We start from the raw sequence: 21,624 nt of genomic DNA, 5'->3' as shown, positions 1-21,624 counted from the left end.
AGAAGTCATCAGAACTTGGAGGGACCAGAGAAAACATCTGGTTACTAGAGTCTGGCCTCATTTCCTAGATGAAGAAATACAGCAAGAGAGTGGGTTAGGGTTCCTGACACTCCAGCCAATATTTTCTCCCTGGGGCAGGGGAGATGGAAGACCAGCATGAGCAAAGTCCTAGAGGTGCTAAGAGGTCATAGTCATGTGCAGGGAAGAATCAAACCAGAAGCAGCCACAAAGCCACCTTGTTCAGAATGCATTTCAGTAAAGTCTGGGAAGTTTTGTTTTGATTTCGACCTACTCCATGGGCTTTCCTCAACTCTGGCGACAGTGTGTGGCTTGCTCTTGCCATGTGCCTTCGCAATCCAGGGTGACAGTGTACATTTTATTGGCCTGTTCATGCCAAAACCATACTGTCAGTGGAACATGCTTATGGCTTCTATTTACCCAGCACAGAATATTTCCGATAAGAAACTAAAGCTTCTTTATTCCCACAACTTACATATTTTAAGACAAAAGAACTATAGAGTCTTAATTTATAAACTTCTGGCTGCCCTGGTGTTTGGTCAGGAAATACCAGTTTTTTACATGGTGTCAAAAATTAATCGACTTCCATCTCCTCCCACAAAAATGTTGTTTCACAGACTTAAAGATGTGGGGGTTGGAGTCCTAACTCTCTTGGCTCCCAGACTACCTTGTCATACAGTCTTCATAAATCAGAAGGCAACCTTTTCTGTTAGGTATATATTTATCTTTGCAGATGAACAGAGGTGCCAAGTTATAGAGGGGGAAAAAAATCATCTTTTTTTTTTTTACACTCTCATCTGGTATCTTCCAGCAGTTCCCACCTGCCTCCAGGGGCTGTGTAGATAGCAGAGTACTTGTATTCCTGGACTCTAGAGTGTGTATTCTAGGTGCTTCTTTCCCCTTCCCCAGCCCAGAGGTTTTGCCCCTCACAGTGAGCTTTTTGCGTTCTAGGTGCCCAGAATTTAGCCATCCATCCTTGGCCTTTTAGCCTTTCAGCCCTGGGTGGGAAACTCAAAGGAACTGGCATCTTCTTGCAGTAGCTGCAATGATTTTGGATCCTGCATTATGCTTACTGGGCTAGAGTCTAGATGGTCATCAGGAGAGTGCACTCTTGGTGTGTGGGGAGGTGACACTGAGGGCCATAAGACTGGGGACAAGTAGGATATGGAGGGAGGGAAGTAGATTTAGTTTCTGTAATCCTTTCCTACCGAATCAGAATGTAGTTATCTTAATAGGAAGGGTTTTGAGGATTTAAGAACCAGGAAAACACCTGACTGCTTTTATTTTGGGATTATAAAGATCAGAAAAAAAACTATATTTTGGAAACTTGACTGTCTACTATTTTAATTTTTTGTAAATATTTTATTTTGTACTTTCATTCATTCAATGCATATTTGTTAAGCTCTCTACTATGGCCAAGCCCTGTGCTGGCTACAGTGATGAGCAAAATCAAACATGGTCCCAGCCCTCATGCAATTTATAACCTAGTTGTAGAGCCAGACATTAATTACACAATCAGAGAAATTATTTTAAAATCCAGTTATGAAAAGTTCTATAAATGAGAATTATGTGTTATGAAAACACATAATAGGGGAGTTTTGACATGTTGGGAGATCAGTGAGGGCTTCCTGGAGGCAATGATGATTTTACTGAGACCTGAGGGATGAGTAGACTTTAACTAAGCTAAGAGTAGAGGGAAGAGTATTTCAGGCAGAGTGAACAGTGGTGGGTCTGCAAGAAAGCCCGTGTGGTCGAGTGGAGAGAGGATCAAGGGGAAGTATGGTAGGAGTTGAAGCTGTAAAATCAGCAGGTTTCCAAGGCAAAACCATCAGAGCCCTTGAAGGCCTTGCTAAGGATTTTGTTTGTTATCTCTTAAGAGCCAAGGGGAAGTTCTTGGTCAAGTTCTTTTTGAAAATGTCCGTCTATTGGAAGGGTAATTTGCTACTAAGGAAAGAAAATGGTTTTTTTTTTTTTTTGAACCTATGTAGGTATATTAACATGTAAATAAATCTCATTTCCTACTCTCTTGTGTTCCAAGGGGAAAAGTCCTACTGAAATGGAAGAGAAATCTTTAGGTTTGGAGGAGCCTAACAAGATAATGAAACTTATGGCATGCTGAGAATTGTGGCCTGGCACTGCTCCTTTGACAGCACTTTCCCAGTTGTGGTCTTCCTTTTATAATCTGGCCCAGGTCTGTATCTCCCATCCAGCTAGCTACTGCACTCACTTAAATTTTTATAATGGTGGTACAATACACATAACATGAAGTTTACTATCTTAACCATTCTTAAGTGTACAGTTCAGTGGCATTAAGTATATTCTTGTGTTAGGCTACCATTACCACCATCCACCCATTTATAGAACTTTTATCTTATATAACTCAGTGCCCATTAAAGGATAATTCCCCATTCTCCCCTCCCTCACAGCCCCTGATAATCACTATTCTAATTTTTGTCTTTATTAATTTGACTGCTCTGGATACCTCATATAAGCAGAAGCTTATATTATTTGTCTTTTTGTGACTGACTTATTTAACTTAGCATCATGTCTTAAAGGTTCATCCACGTTGTAGCATGTGTCAGAATTTCCTTCCTTTTTAAAGCTGAGTGACATTCCATTGTATGTATATACCACATTTTGTTTATCCAATATGTCAATAGACATTTGGGTTGCTTCCACCTTTTGGCTTTTGCTAATAATGCTGCTTTGAATGTGGGTGTTCAAATCTCTTTTCAAGTCCCTGCTTTCAATTATTTTGGTTATATACGCAGCAGTGCAATTACTGGATCATATGGTAATTCTATTTTTATTTTTTAAATCTTCACCCAAGGATATGGTTTTTTTAATTGATTTTGAGAGAGAGAGAGAGAGAGAGAGAGAGACTGATGTGAGAAACATTGATGGGTTGCCTCTTGTATGTGCCCCAACCGGGGATCAAACCCGCATCCTAGGATTATGCCCTGACTGGGAATTGAGCCCCAAACCTTTTGGTGCATGGGGATGACGCTCCAGCCAACTGAGCTATCTGGCCAGGGCATTTCTGATTTTTCATAGTAACGGTCCCCATGGGTGTGAAGTGGTATCTTGTTGCTATTTTGATTTACATTTCCCTAATGGTTAGTGATGTTGAGCATCTTTTAAAAAAATATTTTTATTGATTTCAGAGAGAAAGGGTGAGGGAGAGATAGAAACATCAATGATGAGAGAGAACAGTTGGTTGGCTGACTCCTGCACGCCCCCTACTGAACCCACAACCTGGGCATGTACCCTTGGCCACAGTCAAACCTGGGACCCTTGGGTCCACAGGACAATGCTCTATCCACTGAGCCAAACCAGCTAGGACATGTTGAGCATCTTTTTTTTGTAGTTTTTTTGTTTTTTGTATTTTACCAGTACTGCATTCTTTTTAAAAATATATATATTTTATTGATTTTTTACAGAGAGGAAGAGAGAGGTATAGAGAGTTAGAAACATCGATGAGAGAGAAACATCAATCAGCTGCCTGCCTTCTGCACACCTCCTACTTGGGTGCCCGCAACCAAGGTACATGCCCTTGATCGGAATCGAATCGAACCCTGCAGGCTGACACTCTATCCACTGAGTCAAACTGGCTAGGGCATGTTGAGCATCTTTTTGTGTGCATTTGTATATGTTCTTTAGAGAAACGTCTATTCAAGTCCTTTGCCCATTTTTTAGTTGGGCTGTTTGTTATTTGGTTTGTAGAAGTTCTTTATATATTCTGGATATTAATTCCTTATGGGTGCCTTCATTTTACAGAATGACTTTAAACATTTTAAAAAATATTTTTATTGATTTTCAGAGAGAGACATTGATATGAGAGCATAATATAGATAGGCTGCCTCCTGCATGCCCCCTAGCAGGTATGAAGTCCACAACCTGGGCTTCCCTGACTGGGAATTGAACTAGCAACCTTTTGGTGCATGGGATGACATCCAACCAACTGAGCCACATTGGCCAGGGCTAGAATGACATTTCTTAGAACAAGGATCTAAGTTCTGGTCCCAATTCTACAGTGACTAAAATGGTGATAACACAACTTCCCTGCCCAATAATAACAATAACAAACATTTATCAAGTACTTACTAAGTGCCAGGAACTGTTCTCAGTGTTTATACAAATTAACTAATTTAATATTCCAACAGCACTGTGAATGAAGTAGGTACTATTTTGTTTTCTTCTTTATCTTACAAATGAGGAAACTTGTTACAGAAAGTATGTGATTTGCAAAGGCCATAGAGCCAGCAGGCACCAGAGCTGAGATGCTACCCAATAGACTGGCTTTTCAAAATCCATGCACTCTAGCCCTAGCTGGGTAGCTCAGTTGGTTAGAGTCCCCTTGCACCAAGGTTGCTGGTTCAATCTCCCGTCAGGACACATACAAGAATCAACTAATGAATGCATAAATAAGTGGAACAGCAAATTAATCTCTCTCTCTCTCTCTCTCTCTCTCTCTCTCTCTCTCTCTCTCTCTTTCTCTTCCTCTAGCTCTCTCTAAAATCAATCAATAAAAAACACACACAAGAAAACCATGACTCACCCATTCCACCAGGCTGCTTCCCTTACTCTGCTCTTTTGATGAGCTCAGGCGTGAGGAAGGCCTATAAACTGTTAAATGCTATAAAGAGACAAGAGATGGTTTTCATTACTGGGCATATTCAGAGAATAGTCCTTTGATATGGACAAGCCACTTCTGTGAGACACTAGGATCATGAGGAGTCAGGGAGAGGCATTTGCAAGGGACAGGGCCCTTAGTATGGACTGTGGGCTTTGGAGCCCAGTCATAAGACATGAAGAACATGAGAAGACATACCCTTCTCATTTGGCCCCTCTCCTCCAGGACTCCCATTGTAAGTGTATGTCCCTTAAGAATAGGTGCTGGCATCTGTATAATACTTAAACAATTAGTGCCCTCGCTGGTGTGGCTAAGTGGGTTGGAAATGTTGCAGGTTCGATGCTCAGACAAACCACATACCTAGGTTTCGGGTTGCACCCTGATTGGGGCTCATATGGGAGGAACCAGGTAATGTTTCTCTCGCATATCTCTCTCTCTCTCTCTTTCTCTCTCTCTCTCTCTCTCTCTCTCTCTCTCTCTCTCAATCTCTCTCTCTTCCTCCTTCTCTCCCTCTCTCTAAAATCAATAAACATATTCTCAGGTTAGGATTTTAGAAATATTAAACATAGTTATGCACACATTATTCCATCAGATCTTCATAGTGATACAGTCAGCCAGGAAGGATGGGGGTTATTGTTACTATTTTATGGATGCAAAGGCTCAGGGAACCTTAAGTGGCTTACCAAAAGTCTCAATTAGTGGCCAAATCAGAAAAAAATCTTTGGATCTTTTCATTCATTTCTAAATAAATCATTTTGCACTCATCAAAGGAGCCTATTTCTTACCCAGCCAATGGGCCAAATAGGCACAAAAAAACAGGTGTGTTAACCTACATGACCTGTGCCAGAGCTTGTCTCATAGTTCCCATATGAAAGCTTTGCAGATCATTGTTTGTTTCTAGGTCCACTGATCAGCTAGGACCATGGCTCTGAGGATCAGGGACCTAAACACTTAAGATACTTTCTAAGTCTACAGTGCCTCCCTTCGGAGATACAGCAGCTCTATGAAAGAGGTCCAGAAGACATTATTGCCTCCATCTGAGAGATGTGAAAACCGAGGCTCAGGGAGGGTAAGTAACATGCCTGAGGTCATGCAGCTAATAGCTAAGTATTTTGTTTTTGGGGGTGTAATACAAATGCTATTGTGTTTTTTATTTCAAATTCCAGGTGGTAATTGATGATATATAAGAAATTGATTGACATATATATATTAACCTTGTATACTGCAACCTTCCTATAATCACTTATTAGTTCTAGTAGTCTTTTTTATCAGTTCTTTCAGATGTTCTACATAGACACTTATGTCATTTGCAAATAAGAGTAGTTTTCTTTTTTTCAATCTGTATACCTTTTACTCTCTGTTTCTATGAGTGGCTTTTTTAGATTCCATATATAAGTGGGGTCAGACAGTACTTGTCTTTCTCTGTCTGACTCATTTCACTTGACATAATGCCCTCAAGAAGGTCCATCCATGTTGTCACAAATGGGAGGTTTTCCTTCTTTTTATGGCTGAATAACATTCGTGTGTGTGTGTGTGTGTGTGTGTGTGTGTGTGTGTGTGTGTGACATTTTCTTTATCCATTCATCTGTTGATGGACACTTAGGTTGTTTCCATGTCTTGGCTATTATATGGTAGTTCTGTTTTTATTTTTTGGGGGAACCTCTATACTGTTTTCCATAGTGGCTGTAGCAATTCTGTATGGTTTTATTTCAATAGCATTCTTGAAATGATAAAATTATAGACATGGAGAAGATATTAGTTGTTGCCAGGGGTTGAGGGGGGCGTTGGGGGTGGGAGAGATGTAGCTGTGGCTATAAAAGGACAACATGAGGGGTCATTGTAGAGATGGAAAAATTCTCAGATTGTATTAATGTCAATCCCCGGGTTGTGATAGTGTGCTATAGTTTTGCAAGCTGTTACCATTGGGAGAAATGGGGTAAAGAGTAAATGAGATCTTTCTGTATTATTTCTTGCAACTGCATGTAAATCTAGCTGAAAATAAAAAAAATTAAATATATTTTTATTGATTTCAGAGAGAGGAAGGGAGAGGAAGAGCTAGATAGAAACTTAATGATGAGAAAGAATCATCGATTGGCTGTCTCCTGCATGCCCCACACTGGGGATTGAGACCACAACCTGGGCATGTGCCATGACTGGGAATCAAACCATGACCTCCTGGTTTATAGGTAGATGCTCAACCGCTGAGCCACTCCTCAAAATAAAATAAAAAATAATTAAAAAAGAAAGATCTTTCTTTTCCTCTGTTTATCCCCTTCTCTTAGGCCCTTGTTTGGGCCAGTATTGAGGAGTAAAAGCTAAGTCGTCTTGAGGCCAGTAGTAATTCACCAGAGCAGTTAAATTCAGCAGTAAAGTAGATGGCATATAGGAGGTGGCCTGAACATCTATATCCTTTCCTCATTCTACCTCAACTTAAATAGCATAGGCATTGGACCCGCCATGACACCTGAACCTCCTACCACTAATACATTCTTTGGGACCCTCTTAGCAGACCTATGCTCTTCCTGACTTGAGACAAGCAGCATGTTAATCTGTTGGTGTGATTATTACTATCAGTTATTGTCAGCTGGTACACAGCAAGGCTCTGAGGTTCTGAGGAAATAGGACAGAGACTTTGGGAGTAAGAATGAGAGAGAGCTCAGTGTAGCAGTCTTCAATTTTTTAAAAAAATATATTTTTATTGATTTCAGAGAGGAAGGGAGACAGGGAGAGAAGGGGGGGAGAGAGAGGATGAGTAAGAATCGTTGATCGGCTGCCTCCTACATGCCCCACTGGGGACCGATCCCACAACCCGGGCATGTGCTCTTGACAGGAATCGAACCTTGGGCCCTTCAGTCTGTGGGCTGACACTCTATCCACTGAGCCAAACCAGCTAGGGCAGTCCTCAAATTTTTATTCCCAAGGATCATTTGAGAGTCTGTTGATTTGCAGTTATCAAAGAATGTGTGACACCTTCCTGGCTTGGGAGAGAGTGCCAAGATAAGCTTATTAGGTAGAACAAAAGCAAATGAAAAAGCTGTGTAGAGTATGATCTGTGGTGTTTTTTGTTTGTTTGTTTGTTTTTTGGTTTGTTTGGTTTGGTTTGTTTGTTGTTGTTGTTTTTGTAAATAAAAAGAAGCAAAAAGTATTTATATGTATACAACTTTCTGTTTCCTGGAAGGAACCCAAGAAGTAGAATATGGACTTATTGGGGATGGAGAGTAGAGAAGGGCTTTTATGTTTAGTCATTTTATAAGTTTGTGTGAGGTTAGGCTTTTTTCAACCCCATTTTTCTTTCTTTTTTTGGGGGGAGTTCTTGGAGGCCAGCTGCCCTGGCTACATGCCTTTACTTGTCCCACTGACCAGTCATTCAACTCAGGATGCCAGTGGCCTAAGAGGAAGGACTAGGAACTCTTTCTCCAGGATGTTAAGTAATGAAGAAAATAAAATGACAGCAGGAGGCTGTTTGGGTAGGCCAGTGTGAATCACTGATTCCAGACCCGGGGGGGTCACTTCCCTCTCAGCTGCCTGGACTTGGAAGCCAGAACAGTTTTCTGCTTGTCATGGTGGTAAAAACCTCATTTACTGTATCCAGCAAATCTCCCTTCTTCAGTGAAGGTGGCATCCCTGACTAGGCCTTTGCTCTCTGGGTTGATGGTTGAGTGAAGAGGGGCATGGAGTCTATGGACAGTGCTACCTGTAGGGGAAGTGCAGCTTGGCAGGGCTTCTGACCCCGGAGATGGCAGCTGTGGGGCCCCAGCTGCCTCACACCTCTAAGCTCTGGGCTAAGTGAAGTGTGAGTAATAAATATGTGTGCTTTCTCTTTCCTGGTGATTTTCAGGTTGGAGATAATTATTTTGGCCTTGACTGGAGGTAAGGGAAAAGAAAATTGGATTTCTCCTCCTTCCTGAGCACTGTTCCATTCTGAGGACCTTGAGGGCCAGGAAGCTGGGGGAGGGAGGGAGCGAAGGGGATCAATTTTGGAGTTTTCACACAGTCAGGGGGAAAGGAAATGAATGCATCCAGCAAGAAACTGGCAAGGATCTTCCACATCTTTGCACCTTTGCTCTCAACATCATTGACCCCCATCTGAGCTCCAGTTTCTACTCAGGAAAGGGAAAACCTGAAACAAGGGCAAATCTAGCAGGCAGGCGGACGGATGGTTGTGCATTTAGAAACATTTCAGAATGTCGATTTATAAACTCTTCTCATCTCTGTTCAGTCAGGCGGGTCCCCTAGGACCACACCTGGAGCCAAGTTTGTGTTATTGGATATATAGCCTGAGAGTAATAAAACTACATTCTAAACATTCTATATAAGACAGATTTCCTCCAAATCTGGTTGCTTTCCTCCACCACAAGCACAAGCACCAGCATGCAGTGAGGCAAGTGATGGTGACTTTCCTGCTGTTTCTTCCCTCCCCCAATCCAAGGTGTCCATGCAGCAGGAGATGCTCAATGGCCTGAAGACTGCCTGGTGTAGGATAAGGAGTGGGAAGAGGATTTGAAGGAACAAATCCTCAGGATGAGCACTACCATTAGCAAGTAAATACCTTTGTAAGCATCATTATGTAGCATTCCTCCCTTTCAACCTTCCAATCCCGGGGAGGCACCCTCTCCTCCCCCTTCCTAGCCCCCAACTTAGTATCTTATTGGCTTTCTCTTCCCCAAACCTACCTCCTCCTTCCTTAATGTTAATTTGCATCAGACTTGACTTGTTTACAAATGTTGGGGCTGGGAAAGGTCCCTGCCCCAGATGGTTCTGGCTCTGTTGGTCTTGAATTTCTGAACCTCACTTGCCCCCAGACTCCCTAGGGTGTTGTGAGGGCAGATATTCTGAAGGCTCTCTGAGATGTCTGGATGAATGGCCCCATAGAAGCCATAACTCAGCTTTCTAGGTTATCTTCCCAGGATTTGTGAGATGTCACTCCATTTGGGATGCTGTGATCAGCAGGGTCACATGGATTTAGACACTAAACTGCTTTGTCTCTCTCATTCCTAACTCCTAAACCCACCGTTTCTTTGCCAGAATTTAGTGGGAATTGGTTCAGTGAGCCTCAGGAGGTAGACGGAGGGGAGAGGGGAAAAGGAAGGAGGGAGACTGAAGCCAAAAGGAAAGGGAGGAGAGACAGGGATTGAGAGGAACTTTTGTAATGGCTTGCATCTGCTCTGGAGTTTCACCATTCTCCATTTCAGGCTCTAGTGATTATAAGGATTTTTTTAAAGAACCATGTGTTTAAAAGTCTTGGCAAGGTTTTTGAGTCAGTTCTGAAGGTTTATTCAAATTTACCTTACATGTTTTATTTTTTAATTTAAAATTTATTTATTTATTTATTTATTTATTTATTTATTTATTTGAAGAGAGAGAGAGAGAGAGAGAGAGAGAGAGAGAGAGAGAGAGAGAGGAGAAGGAAAGGAGAGAGAAACATTATTTTTTGTTATTCCACTTATTTATGCATTCATTGGTTGATTCTTGTATGTGTCCTGACTGGGGAAGGGGAAATACTGAACTTTAAACCCTGGAGATCGCCAAGGCTCTAACTAACTGAGCTACCTGGCCAGGTTCTACCCTGCATGTTTTAGACTCACTGGAATCATCAATTAGAGTCAGGAAGATTGGACTCCCTTCTAAAGCAACAGAGGCATTTATTCAAGAAGTGGGGGTCACTTGCAATGTTTGCACTCTCCCTTTCATTGGGAGGGGCAGCTGTGCCCTGCCATCCTAAAAATCTGCCTTATTGTCCTGGCATCTAAGGAATGCCCAAGTTGCTTAGTAGAAGCCATCCCTATCCTGGAAGCCAAGCAATGAAATGTATGCCCTCATGGCATTTATAAAAGGTAGACTCTTTTCCCCAAAAGTCTGGTTGTGCATGAAGGAATCTACCTCCAATTTTAAGAAGTAAAAAAAATCTATTCCTTAAATAAATGTTTTACAGTTCTATCTTCTTACCCAGCTCCCACCAAGCTATGCTAACATTATCTTCTATTGGTCTGTAATAAATAATGAATGGCCTTTGGGCACATGATAATTTTCAAGTCTATGCTATAACCAAAGATCCCACAGAATAGTAACCTCAAAGTCACTTTGACAAGGTATTCTATTCACTATCTGTGATTACAAGGTGCTGTGCCAGATATTATAGTAGGCAAAAGACAAGTGTAAGAAATGTGTCTTGCCCTCTAGAAGCTTAAAGTCCAAGTTAAGGAGACACGATATTTGCATTTGAAACACCTTGAGAACAATAAAAGACAGTAAGTAATCAAGTGTTAAATAACAATGGCATGATAATAGTAATTCCTATCAGTTAATGAGGCCTTCCTAAGGGACAGGAAACATGCTTAAGGGCATTACATTTATTATCTCATTTAAATCCTCATAACAACCCTGTGGGGATAGGATCTATTAATATCTCAATTTTAGAGCCAAAGGAACTCAGATTTGCAAGGAGTAAATAATTTACTACTGTACAGTTGATAAGACAGATGGAGCTAAGGTTTTATTTCCAACTTTAAATTTTGAAAACAATTCAAAACTACAGGAAAGTTAAAAAGAATAGTGCAGCCCTGATTGGTTAGCTCAGTTCGTTAGAGCAGTGGTCGGCAAACTCATTAGTCAGCAGAGCCAAATATCAACAGTACAACGATTGAAATTTCTTTTGAGAGCCGAAATCCAACTTCTGCGCATGGGCCACGAAGTTTCAATCGCACTGTACGTGCGCGCCCACACGTGGTATTTTGTGGAAGAGCCACACTCAAGGGGCCAACGAGCCACATGTGGCTCGCGAGCCGCAGTTTGCCGACCACTAGGTTAGAGCATCATCTCAATATGCCAAGGTTTTGGTTTCAATCCCAGGTCAGGGGACATACAAGAATAAACCAATAAATGCATAAATAAGTGGAACAACACATCAATGCTTTTTTCTCCCCTCTTTCCTCTCTCTAAAATCAATCAATAATGTTTTTTTTTTCAAAAAAGAATTGCCCTATCAGTGGATGGAGCGCCTGTGGACTGAAGGGTCCCAGTTACAAATCCAGTGAAGGATAGGTACCTCGGTTGCAGGCTAAATCCCTGGCTCTGGTTGGGGCCTGCGTGGGAAGCAACTAATCAATGTGTCTCTCTCACATTGATGTTTCTCTCTGTGTCTTTCCCTCTACCTTCTATTCTCTCTAAAAAATCAATGGAAAAATATCCTCAGGTAAGGATTAAAAAGGAAAAGAAATAATAGTACAATGAAGATCCATATAGGCTTCACTTAGAGTCACCAAATGTTAACATTCTGCTGCATGTTTTATCATTCTCACTCTCTCTCTCTCTCTCTCTCTCTCTCTCTCTCTCTCTCTCTAATTTTTCTGACCTACTTGAGCAAAACTTGCAGACATCATTATACTTCACCTCTAAATACTTCAGCATGTATCTCACAGGAACAAAGACATTTTCCTACAAAATCCCAATGCAGTTATCACACCTCTTAAATTTATCCAGAGTCAGGATTTGAACTCAGCTCTGACTTCAGAGCCCTGACCTCAAATGCTGTGAGAAGGAGCCATCAGTATAGTCTGGGAATTGAAGGCTGGATTTTCTGTGGACCTTCTACTGTAGATTATTCAGAACAATGAAATAAAGGAGTAGGCCAAATAAGCACGAAGCATGCATAATCAAAAAACAAAATTCCATGTGTGTTCTATTTGGGTGGAAGATTTGCCTTCCTAATTAGTTTCTTCTCTGGCCAATATTAAAATTGGTCTTTCCTGTCCTGTCCAGTGTGTCTCAGTTGACTGGAGCATTGTTGTGCATGGAAGGTCATAGGTTTGGTTCCCAGTCAGGGCACATACCCAGGTTGTGGATTCCATTCCTGGTAAGGGCATATAGAAGGCAACCAATCCCTGTTTTCTCTCACATAGATGATAGATCTCTCTCTCTCCCTCTCTCTCTCTCTCCCTCTCTCTCCCTTCCCTTCCCCCTCCCCTTTCCCCTCCCTCTCCCTCTCCCTCTCCCCCTCCCTCTCCCTCTCCCTCTCCCTCTTCCTCTCCCTCCCACTCTGTTTAAAATCAATTAAGCTCCTGGCTGTGAGGCCTGGCGGCTTGGGCTGCTCAGAGTGGAAATGAAGGGAGAGGGAGAGAGACATAGAAACATCAATGATGAGAGAGAATCTTTGATAGGCTGCCTCCTGCACATCCCCTAGTGGGGATCAAGCCTGCAACCCAGGCATGTACCTGACTTGGAATCGAACCGTGACCTCCTGGTTCATAGATTGACACTCAACCATTGAACCACACCAGGTACATGTGAAGATTTCTTGGCCATGTAGAGTGGAAGCCATTGATTGCCATGCCCTCATTTCTGTCTGTTCTGTGTTGGCAAGAGAAAGTGCCCAAATGAGCAAGATATTGCAGCAGAATGGTACTCCAGGAGTGAATGGAATAAGTGTTATTCATACTCAGGCTCATGCCAGCGGCTTACAGCAGGTTCCTCAGCTGGTGCCCGCTGGCCCTGGGGGAGGAGGTAAGGCTGTGCCTCCAAGCAAGCAAAGCAAAAAGAGTTCACACATGGATGGAAACAGTGATGAGTATAGTCAATGCAGAGAGAGGAACAACATGGCTCTGAAAAACAGCCAGTTGAAAAGCAGGCAGAAAGCACAGGATACCTTGCAGAGAGTGAATCAGCTCAAAGAAGAGAATGAACGGTTGGAAGCAAAAATTAAATTGCTGACTAAGGAATTAAGTGTACTGAAAGATTTGTTTCTTGAGCATGCACATAACCTTGCAGACAACGTGCAATCTAGTAGCACTGAAAATATGACAAATTTTGATAATGCAGGACAGTAGACTGCACCCCTTCCCAACTTCACAACTTGTGGCTTGAACATGAAAGGTGTTGACAACTTACACCACTCATATCAATGGCTGAACATTGTCTTGTTCCATTATCCAAAGATCAATTGAAGGTTATTTTCTAGGATCAGCACTAAAGAGTTGATTAGCTAAAATTGTTAGCCATGTAATTCAAATTTCTGGTTTTAAATAATATTGGGATAAAGAAACAAAATTTTAAGGTATATGGTAAAAAAAAAAAAAAAAAGCCCCAGACCTGGATGTTCTTAATAAATCCCAACTTCCCAAGAAATGCATTTTGTTTGTTTGTTTGTTTGTTTTGTTTTGTTTTTAGGTTGACAAAAGGAATGAGGAATTGGCAGGTCCTGCAGAAGGTTCTGGATTTTAATGGAAATGGCTAATTGGATTAAGAAAAGTTGAATGTTGTTTGTGATCATCTATTTGTGATTTTATTCTAAATTATGTATTAAAATCCTTAGGGCTATAGAAACCAAATAATAATAATAATAATATAAAATCAATTTAAAAATTGGTCTTTACTAACCACCCTCTGGGGTAGGCACCCCAGAAGTTATTCTTTGATTAAAACATAATTGCAAAAAACACACTAAATGGGTAAGCCACATATGAATAGAGAAATAACCATACATTCTAGATAGAAATTTTAGCCACAGGCCAAGATTCAGTATCTACAATATAAACCTAGTCCTTGGTCTACTCATCCAATGAAATTCCAGAAACAGGGTGTTTGTTGCCTATTGCTCACTAAAGAAGGAAAGCAGGCCCTCTGCTACAGACTGGCCAAGACACTACCCCCTCCCCCTCCCGGAAGGGGCCCCAACCTGGCTTTTTTCCTTTTTATTCAAGGAAGCAAGACTTAGGCCCTTGGATAAGGTTCAGTCCTGAGGTATTTAATGACTGCCTCCTACCCCCTGCCTTCCCTGGAGAAATCTTGACCTTTTAAAACCCTTGATTTCTCTCAGTAATTAAAAAGAGCCCCCAACCTGCATCTACATTTGCCTTGCTGTTCACATTCTCACCAGACACTTAAAAATCACAATGTTGCAAATCTCTGTGTCTCAGATGCTAGGGCAGGGACTGGGGCTGGGAAAGATGCCCTACTGGATCTTCCAGGCAGCCAGCATCAGGTCACATTTTGTTCTCTCCTGTTCTTTCAGTTTTCTGCAGACACATGTGATTAACATTACCTCTGAATCCATGCAATATAAGTCATGTTATAACTGAGATCCACTGTGTATACATGATCATTGATGGGGACTTTCATCTCAAGGGAATTCAAATTTTGTTCACAGCTTTAAGGACATTCTTGGTGGTTTTTATTTTATTTTATTTTATTTTTCCCTAAACTTGCTTAGGAAGTAGATCGTTTTCCTTGGGATTAAACGAAACAATTTAGACGGGTCAAAAATAGTGCTCAGATTGAGGTGGGAATGCTTGCAGCCTAGCTATTTAAATTCCCTTTCGGGCTTTCCCTCCCCCCACTCCTTTGTCCCTCCCCCCCGCCCCCCCCCCCCCGCCAGCCTGCAGAATAAAAAATGCCTGAAAGCGACTAATTTACATTTGCTTCCCAAAGCTGTGGACTGTCCCTCCTTGCGGGGTAACAGTCTCCACAAACTCTTTTGGGCTTCTTCCCCTCCAAACTCCTCCTCACATTCGTTAGCCTGCAGGGATACAGAGATCCTAAGAAAGAGCATCTGGTGTTTTGCACTGAGCATACTGTGGTCGCGGGAAGTTGGAGGCAGGGGGAAAAGGGGAGTTAACTGTTCTAACCATGTAAGGAACAAGCCCAGCCCTCTTTGGACCTAGTTCAGAAGACAGAGAGAGGCCTCGGAAAAGAAACTTCATCTGGCTGGTTGCTTCGGCCGGCCGGCTGGTTTGGAGCTGCGTGCGTGTGAGCACTGAGCGTTCAGAGCTCCTCCAGCAAGCGTGGCATCCCCATCGATTCTCCCGCAGTGCCGTTTCCTATAAACCCCAGCAGGCCAGGCTCCTGGCGGGCCACCGGCTCCGTCGGAAGCACCATGGCTGGGTTCTATGGGTGTCTGAAGATTCCAGAGTAAGTGGCGGGTGCTGTGAGGGCTCCAACAGGACTCCGCGGAGTGGAGGGTGGCAGAGCGTGGGCAGTGGGTGCATTGGCCTCTACCTGTCCAAGCAGGGCGCTAGCCAGCAAGAGGGGCAGCTGGGAGCCACCCAGGCTGGGTGGCAGGCATGGAGGGGATCCTGTCTTCGCACCCGCGGCTTGGAGGCGGGACGCTCTGGGAGGGCTCGTACAGGTGTGCATATGCGTGGGAAAGCGGCGGGGCGCGGGCTTCCAGAACTCAGTGGCCAAGGAAGCCTTGCAGGGTAGCTGGACACCACGCGGTTCCTGACTTTCAGGCTTTCTCCTTCCCGCCGCTGGCCCTACCTGGCTCACCTGTGTCCCAGCAAAAGAGGGATCGGGCTGGGCAGACGGGACAGGCGGGGCGTCTTCCCAAAGCTATTGCGGTTGTTGATTAATTTACTTGCCAAGGCAAGGAGAGAGGCACCAAAGGCAAACTTTAGCTGAGGCTCAGTGACTGACATGAAAATACCCAGTTATTCCTGGGGTTTCCTTTCCTGTGCATCGTGTTGCCCGACCTCTTGGTGCAAGGGTACTTTGTGATACCTCTTTGATATTCCCTGAGTTTGTAAGGAATGACTCAAGGGTCTGAGAAGGGAGAGCTGCACAGAGGAGGAAAATGTTTATATAACCAGATAGGTTAGGGAAAAGAGATTGGGGCAAAGATATAGGTTCCTAGCCCGTGTCATCTTAAAGTATCCCACAAACCTGGATTTTACAAAGCTAATTTCATTGACTAGTAACACTATTAAAACAACGTTCTCAGCAATAATTCAGTTAAATGATGTGTTTCAGTTACACTGAAACACTTTGTTATTGCACCAGTCAGCATCCAGTGTGACTGAAAATAAAGATATAAAGGGGTGGGGGGCCCTGAGGACAAGAAACTGGAGAGAGGAGAGCAAGGGGGGGAGAGGGATGAAAAGAGGTAGCAGAATTTGAATGAGTGGAGAAAATCGCCTTAAATTTTTTGAGTTCTTAATTTTATAAGTGTGTTCCAAGCTATACAATGTGCAGTCTCCTTATTTGATATGGTGTTAGGTCCTTTTCTCTGAGCTTTTTCCAGGGCTCCAGGAGGTAGTGGGAGAGGACTACCTGAAGGGAAATCCTACTGCTCAGATATTCATTGCTCCCCATGCAAGCCCAGAGGGGGGTTCTTAGAATTGCAATGTAGCCAAATCAGGAGGGTTGCACCCTTTCAAGGAAACCAGTAGGTCTTGAAAGTTGAATTTGGGTGGAAACACAGGGTAGGGTCACAGTTTCCTCTCCAGATCACAATTGTATTCTAAATGTTATATATAGATATATACATTATTATATGAGTTGGAGATGTTTGACCAGTGGTGGAAATGGGTACCCTCCCCTTAACCACAGGGTATATGTTTTAAGACCCTAGTGAATGCCTGAAACTTAGCATAGTACTGAACACTATATACCCTACGTTTTTCCCTTTGCATACATACTTATGATAAAGTTTAATTTATAATGGGCACAGTAAGAGATTAACAACAACAAAAATAAAATAGAACAACTGCAACAATATACTGTATTAAAAGTAATGTGTTGTTTGGGGACCATTATTAATTAAAATACGGGTTATTTGAACACAACCATGACAGTTAATCTGATAACCAAGGTGGATGAGTGACTAATGGGCAGATTGTGTATGCAGCATGGATATACCGGACAAAAGGATGATCCCAGGTAGGACAAAGCAGAACAGCACAAGATTTTATTATGGTACTGAGAATGGCGAGCAATTTAATACTTATGAATTGTTTATTTCTGGAATTTTCCATTTAATATTTTCAGACCACAGTTGATTGAGGGTAAGTAAAACTACTAAAAGCAAAACCACAGGCCCTGGCTGGGTGGCTCAGTTGGTTGGAGCATCGTCCAAAAATTTGCAGGCTCAAATCCTGGTCTGGGCACATACCTACGTTTCCGGTTCAATGCCCAGTTGGGGTGTGTATGGAAAGCAACTGATGGATTTTTCTCTCTCACATCAATGTTTCTCTCTCTCTCTCTCTCTCTCTCTCTCTCTCTCTCTCTCTCTCTCATCAATAAACAAATCCTTGGGTGAGAAAAAAGAAAAGCAAAACCATGGATAAGGAGGTACTAATAACATTTGTGGTATTCAGAGCCACATAAATCCTTGTAGGCCTTGACTCCATTCTACTAGCCTCATTGGTACCTTGCTCTAATCAAGTGAGTTGTTAGGGTACCAGTTTTGGTGTTTAACTTCTAAACTGATTATTGTAGATTTAGCTCTTGCTTAAGATAACTAGCAATTAAGTTCTACTATTTTCATAGATATAGAATGACTGCAGGTGACAGGAGAATTATCATGGGTTCAGTGAATAGACATTATTATAAGGGAAAAATAGTAGTAGTCCTGAATTATGTGATACTATTTTGTGCAAGTATGTGAGGAGATGAAGGAAAAGCAAAATAATTTTCTTAACCAGACAAGATCCTGTAATGGTGGGATGGGTGAAAATGTCTTCATTTTAAGGGTGGTGAAAGTGGACCTCAAAGATGTTAAGTGATTCTCTGTAGGTCACACAGTCAATGATAATTCCAAGATTAGAATCTCAAGTACCCTGCCTTCCAGTGTAGAGCTGTACAACCTGGGATAAAGGAAAGATCATCCTCTGAGCAAAGGACCAAGAGCCTGCATCATAGAATACTGTGGCTGGGACTGCTGCAGACGTGGATTCAGCTCAAGACAAGATAGTGAGCTAGGGCAACTTTGATTTTGGCTACCTCAGAATCTCCTGTTATAACCCCTTTCCCATTTCAGCACTCTTTCCACTCCAGGTGTTCTGGACCTGCACCTGACCCTTCTCTCCAAACCTGTCTTCTCAAGCCTCTGGCATCTTAAGCTATGGACTTTCCCTAGGCTAACACATTGCCATCCTGTGGTCCTATCACTGACCTGTGATGATAGGTTAGAAGGCATGGACGGATTACTCCTGAAAATGTGCGTTTCAATAGGACCTGAATGCTTTTGTGTCACTCTGATGCTTAGTGGTCATCTGCGGGAGCTTGCTAAGTTGGTGGGCCCTTCACATCATGCAGTCAGTTTTTCCCACTCTAAGAACAGGATTCAGGAAGTTGAGGCTGAGCACTTCTGCAACAGGCACCTGACACCTTACCAGGGAAGAACTAATGATGAGCCAGCCTGAACCCCTCGGCTGCAGATCTTCCCTGATGCACCCCTTCCTCCCCCCAAAAAAATCAGTGTGGCCTGCTAGTTGAGATTAGAGGCCACAAATACTGACTTTTCATGAGTTACAGTTGCTGGTGCTCAGGGGGCCCATGCATTCTTTCTTGGCCCTGGTAACCCCTAGTTCCCAGATGCCGGAGGATCTATAACCCTGCAGGTCCCTCCAGTAGCTGACAGTCTCACCACCTTATCTGCAACCTGTTCTCCTTAACCTGAGACCTACCTGTACCCAGGGAGCAACGATGAACATGAAGCCTGGCCCTATGTGAGCTTGCAGTTATGGAAGGCAAATATAAGCTAGCAGAAAGCACCAGAAATATGTCGCTACATCTACTCAACCTACTAGCTCAGACCCAACTTCCACTCCTCACTGTAATTAAGAGCATTTAATGTGGTCAGTAGAGATCCCTATTGCACGTTGCTTCCTTTTCTTCTCCTCATCTTCCATGCCCCCCACCCGCCCGCTGCCCCCCGATTTTAGTTTTAGAAGAAAGGCTGTTAACTCCAGTTCCCTGGCCAGGGGCCCAGACTGGTTATTGCATTTTGCTAACCTGCACTCACTCTGTGGCATCTGTTCGAAGTACTTTCCCTTTCATTAGAACACACAAGAGAGTGGATGGAGTGGCAGGTGTACCCAGGTCCCCAGCCTCACCTTTTGCACGGGGTAGGGTAGGAGTTTGGGAAGGCCCACCTTTGGGAAAGCTCTTGAATAAACTATTTGCTGTATTTACCAGTTTACCAAAAGTTTGTCTCTTTTGACTATAACACAGTTAAAATATTTAACTCTGTAAAAGTTCATTTAGGGGGAGTGGTTTTAAGATCTTTTGGAGATTTCTCTGAAGATGTAGTTGACAGGTTTCATTTGAAAAAGTGTGTCTTATGTTTAGTTTTCTTGGGAATATATTAAAATGTGGAAAGATATATGATTTCATCAGCAACCAAAATTTCAGCATTTTATATGGGAATGTTTCCACTAGTTTTTCTTGAATCCTTTAAAAGCTCTTTTTCTGTTGGATCAACTTTAGCAGTTTGGGATTCTTTTCCCAATTTCCGAAGTAGCGTAATTTTTGTTGTTTGTTATTTCTAGAAATTAGTAGCCAAAATGTAGTATGTGATTTGGTTGCTCCTGTCATTTATTTTCAACGTTAACATTCAATAAACCAATTCATTTTTATCCTTCACAATTTCATAGTTATAGTTAATGGATAGGAAATTTGGGCAGCTAATTGAACACTACATTAGAGTAATCCTCATTAGCATCTTCACTCTCATTTTGCTGCTTTAAATTTCATTTAATTGATTTTTTTACAGAGAGGAAAGGAGAGAGAAAGCAAAATCAATTTGTTGTTCTACTTATTAATGCACTCATTATTTAATTCTTGTATGTACCCTGACCTGAGATCACCCCTGTAAACTTGGCATATCGGGATAACACTAACCAACTGAGCTACTTAGCCAGGGCCTCATTCTGCTGCTTTATTTTATTTATTTACTTATTTTTTTCATTTGTTTTTAAAAATGTTATCTTTATTGTTGAGAGTATTACAAATATCCCCCACTTTTCCCCATTGCCCCCCTCCATCTGGTTCCAACCCCCCCCCCCCACCCTAGGGAAGATCTAATGATGGGAAAAAGACACACTATTGTCTGTGTCCATGGGCTATGCATATATGCATATACATTCTTTGGTTAATCTTGCTTTATTTTTTAAATTATTTGTTGACTGCAGAAACTATATATATTTTTTACTTTTAAAAAATATATATTTTTATTGATTTCAGAGAGGAAGAAAGAGAGATAGAAACATCAATGATGAGAGAGAATCATTGATTGGCTGCCTCCTGCACACCCTTTACTGGGGATTGAGCCCACAACCTGGGCAGGTGCCCTTGACCGGAATCGAAACTGTGATCCTTCAGTCCGCAGACTGACGCTCTATCCACTAAGCCAAACCAGCTAGGGGGAAACTATCATTTTTTTAAAAAGTTGATTTTAGAGAGAGGAAGGGAGAGAAACACCAGTCGAACCCGCAACCTGAGTATGTGCCCTGACGGAATTGAACCCATTGCCTTTGGGTATAGGGGATGACACTCCAACCAACTGAGTCATACTGGCCAGGGTTCATTCTGCTGCTTTAAATGGTTTTTACTCTTTCATGAAATCTTCAATAGCTATTAAAACCACCCATTTAATGCAAATTGCTGTAAACTATGATTCACTGGAAGAAATGAAGACCAAGTTTAGGCAGTGAAAAGATTTGCTGTTTGATTACTTCAAATACATAAGCTAACCTTAACCCAGAGGTTTTCAGCAGGGGTGTGGGACTTTTGGCAATGTCTGCAGACATTTTGACATAGCACAAAACTAGATGGAAAGTATGCTACTGACATCTAGTGGGTAGAGGCCAGGGATGCTGCTCAACATGTAGGCTCTTCTTACAATGCACAGGAAGAACCCTCTGCAACAAAAAATTGTCCAGCCCCATATGCCAATTGTGTCAAGACTGAAAAACTCTGCCTTAAACTAAGAACACTTTACCAAAGTAGAAGTCTGAAGAGGACCACCAGTGTTTTGATCAGCACTATTCAATAGAAGTTTGTGGTGATGGAAGTTTCTGTGGTTTTCTCTATCTGTGCTGTTCAATACAAGAGCCACTTAGCCATGTGTGGCTATTGAATACTTTCAGTGTGGCTAGTGTGACTGAGGAGCTGGCTTAAAAAATTTTATTTTATCCTCACTAGAGGATATGTTTCTTTATTTTAGAGAAGGAGGGAGGAAGAAAGAGAGAGAGTGAGTGAGA

At 42.3% G+C, this 21,624-nt stretch overlaps 2 protein-coding genes across 2 annotated transcripts in view; both read left to right on the top strand.

The window, feature by feature from the left end:
* Window positions 1–13,023: 13,023 nt before the first annotated feature.
* On the top strand, window positions 13,024–13,473 carry LOC307096233 (CCAAT/enhancer-binding protein gamma-like; the record flags this gene model as incomplete). Its single annotated transcript, XM_079765796.1, has 1 exon — window positions 13,024–13,473. One exon carries the CDS (start codon window positions 13,024–13,026, stop codon window positions 13,471–13,473), a length of 450 nt encoding a protein of 149 aa, XP_079621922.1.
* A 2,045-nt stretch (window positions 13,474–15,518) lies between these two features.
* The window catches only part of KIAA1210, a gene marked incomplete at both ends in the record, with an annotated part of 57,785 nt that continues 51,679 nt past the window's right edge, over window positions 15,519–21,624 (top strand). The window contains one exon of the mRNA XM_079764572.1: window positions 15,519–15,553. Coding sequence (XP_079620698.1) covers window positions 15,519–15,553 — 35 coding nt within the window. The remainder of the gene's footprint in view (window positions 15,554–21,624) is intronic.

This window comes from Cnephaeus nilssonii, assembly GCF_951640355.1.
Source record: "Cnephaeus nilssonii genome assembly, chromosome: X".
Taxonomy (NCBI): domain Eukaryota; kingdom Metazoa; phylum Chordata; class Mammalia; order Chiroptera; family Vespertilionidae; genus Cnephaeus; species Cnephaeus nilssonii.
Note: the sequence above shows the minus strand (reverse complement) of the source record. Positions and strands in the feature narration are given on the sequence as shown.